The sequence below is a fragment of the Cimex lectularius genome, unplaced genomic scaffold (genome assembly GCF_000648675.2).
Source record: "Cimex lectularius strain Harlan isolate CLEC.00 unplaced genomic scaffold, Clec_2.1 scaffold331, whole genome shotgun sequence".
Lineage (NCBI taxonomy): Eukaryota > Metazoa > Arthropoda > Insecta > Hemiptera > Cimicidae > Cimex > Cimex lectularius.
Genome location: NW_019392942.1, coordinates 66,044 through 69,311, shown reverse-complemented (window position 1 = coordinate 69,311; position 3,268 = coordinate 66,044). Strand labels below are relative to the sequence as shown.

The window sequence follows — 3,268 nt, the reverse complement described above, 5'->3', positions numbered from 1 at the left end:
AATGTCTTTATTACATGCAAAGTGAAAAAAAAAAAAAAAACATTTTTCATATAAGAATACTAATAACAACAAATTCCAAGCTAATATCCCATGCCTTGCTCAATTTCCTGTAGTAATCAACGGATTGATAAGGAAACGATCCTAAATCGCAATTGAAAACTGTTGTGAAAGCTTCTGTCTCTCCAAATCCATCGAACACGAGTGACATAACACTTGAAGTGTTTTTTACTGGTTGGCTTACAACTGTTTAAATTTCGAAATTTATGGTCAGTTGTATATAACAACAATAATGACTACTTATATATTTAATTTATTTTTTACCATTGACTTTTGAATTTCTGTGGGAGGAATCCGGTTTTTAGTAGAAAAATAAATATAAAAAATTGTTAAGATGCATTTGTATTAGAGCAAAAAGACATAAGTGGTCTATCTTTATTTAAATTTACTGATAAATTATAGTCAAAGCAATAACTGTTAAATATTAAACGCAGAAAATGTTAGCCGTTCAAAAATTTTCTTTAAATTATTTTTTTATAAATTTAACATTTTTATTTATCAAAAACAATTTTTTATCAGAACAATATGCAATAACTTAAAAACAAAATAATCCTTTAGGATTTGTAACAAAACATTTTACAATTTGAGATATTTCGCATTAAAATGTAAATCTAGATTAGACGGATTAAGAAAAAATTATCGGATTAAGAGATGGTTGTTAAGAAGTACTTCATCTAGATTAATCAGCAAAAAAAAACTGTCTTATAAAAAGAAGGAATAAAGCAATACGTTCTTTAGTTTATAATCGACTGATGAACTTTTAAGTTATCCCAAGATGCAATATTTGATCATAGCAGGAATCCTCATCGCTTCCCTAGCCAGCGGTAATTATTACAAAATTTTTTTTTTACGATTAAATTTAAAATGACAATCCTGTCTAGTTTTGGGAGAGCAAGTGACATGGTCGAAAATAGCTCCATATTTTACAAATGACAACAAAGACTTTGTCTTATTCAACAACTCATACGGCGAACCGGTTTTCGTCTCTCTCCGGGTGGTAGAACAGAGTAAACCGATTAATTTATCTTTAGAAGGTCTCATAAAATACTACTTATATACATCGTAAGTATATCATTTTAAAAAACAATACCGATCTTAAAATGTTTACAAATATTTTTATCTTTATTTTTAAGGAAAAACTCACAGAAGTTTCAAGAACTGTGGAAAAATGATAAACCCTCTTTAACAACTTCAAATTTTGATGCGTCCAAGAAGACAATATTTGTTATTCATGGATATATGAACAATATTTATTCTGACAGCATACAATCGATTAAAAACAGTGAGTATAAAAAAAGTAAGAAAAAATTCTCATATTGATAAAAAATAATATTGTGTTTTTTTTAGATGTTTTAAAGCAGGAAGATATTAATGTGATAGGCGTCGACTGGAGTTTGATATCGGATCATTTATTCTACCACATTATAGCTGCTGAGGTGCCAGGCGTGGGTGCTCACGTCAGCGAGTTTGTTAGCTTCCTCATGAGTAATGGCCTGAAGTATAAGGACATCCATATGATCGGACACAGTCTCGGTGCACATGTTGCTTCCTTCGCCGCGAAAAATCTCAAAACTGGAAAGTTTGCAAGGCTTACAGGTGTGTTAATTAATTAATCTTTTATAAGGATAAATATAATCGTTTGAAGCTGTTTTGATTAATATGTTTCGACTTAATAATAACAACAAAATTTTAAATACTTGAAATGATTCTTATCGCTGTTTGCTAAATAATTTCTTTTAATCTGTCATGGATGTTCCTTGATGTTTGTTTAAAAAAATGGATGATGATTAGGTCAGTATCTATCAATAAATTGTACGAAGAAAAGAAATAAAATCAGGAATAAAATTCAAGCTAAAAATTTTTTTACTAAAAATATTGCAATTATTAAAAATAAAATAATGATAAAAAATTATTTTTGCAATTAAAAAAAAATTCAAACTTGCAATTTTTACCTTGCGTTGCACAACAGGAAGTATAAAGGAGGTAATGAATAAAACAGAAATAAAACAAGACTAATATATTGAATAAAAGCTTATTTAAATTTCTGTAAAATAAAAATATTTATTAATTATTCAGAAATCGTGAGATGCGTTCTGGTGTGATGTAGGTTTCAGAAAAACATTTTCTTTATCGTGCCAACGTTTCGGTCTTTATTGAGATCATCTTCAGGGCCTGGGATTTACAAACATTGTTTACATTTAACAAATACATTTAGGATGTAGAAAAGAGAATTTATACAATGCAAAATATATTTTTTATATTCAATCAAAGTATTTCTACTCACACAATGTTTGTAAATCCCAGGCCCTGAAGATGATCTCAATAAAGATTGAAACGTTGGCACGATAAAGAAAATGTTTTTCTGAAACCTACATCACACCAGACCGCATCTCACGATTTCTGAATAATTATTGATTAACGGTCACTAATCACCGCACAAAAATATTTATTGCGCTTTACAGGTCTTGATGCTGCATTACCTGGATTTGAGAAGACGACCCATGATCAAAGGCTTAACCCGGATGATGCTGAGTTTGTCGACTGCGTACACACTTGCGGTGGTGTTTTGGGATTTCTTGAACCTCTCTGCCAGGTCGATTTTTACGCCAATGGAGGGACTAATGTTCAACCCGGATGCCCATGGGCTGACTTTGGTAAAAAAAAATTAATGACACACCGATTATTTTATAGATTTGTATGAAATACTTTTTTTTTAAATTACTGTTTGTTTTAAAGGATCTTGCAGCCATGGTAGAGCTCATGAATATTTCGCCGAGTCAATTTTAAAAGATCATAAATTCCCATCTCTATCTTGCCCATCCTTACCAGGCACGACACACGTAAATTGCACTGCTGATGGTGCACTCATGGGCTACCCTGCGACAAACCGGTAATTTTCAATTAATTTAATTTAAAACAATTTAATATTTTATTTATCTTTTTATACAGTTACCTGGGGATTCATTATACGCAGACAAACTCATCGTATCCATACGCACTAGTTAAAATGGCCTGATGGTGAAAAGCAAATGAATACTCTCAACTAAAATTTTATTTGTACATTTTTGTATATTTCAAGTGATTTATAATTTATTGTGAACAATTTATAAATATATGGAGTTTTTTATACAGACAAAAGAGTTGGAATATAATTTAATCTTAATGAAAAACATAATTTTATACCATTAAGCAATTAATCTTGGATGGACTG

General features: G+C 30.2%; 1 protein-coding gene across 1 annotated transcript; it reads left to right on the top strand.

Annotated features, from left to right (window-relative positions):
- The first annotated feature begins 769 nt into the window (after nucleotides 1-769).
- On the top strand, nucleotides 770-3,197 carry LOC106665578 (pancreatic triacylglycerol lipase-like). Its single transcript, XM_014392076.2, has 7 exons — nucleotides 770-881; nucleotides 939-1,119; nucleotides 1,191-1,339; nucleotides 1,405-1,653; nucleotides 2,520-2,711; nucleotides 2,794-2,947; nucleotides 3,007-3,197. The coding sequence occupies exons 1-7, from the start codon at nucleotides 833-835 to the stop codon at nucleotides 3,071-3,073; spliced, it is 1,041 nt and encodes a 346-aa protein (XP_014247562.1). The 5' UTR covers nucleotides 770-832; the 3' UTR covers nucleotides 3,074-3,197.
- Nucleotides 3,198-3,268: the final 71 nt, after the last annotated feature.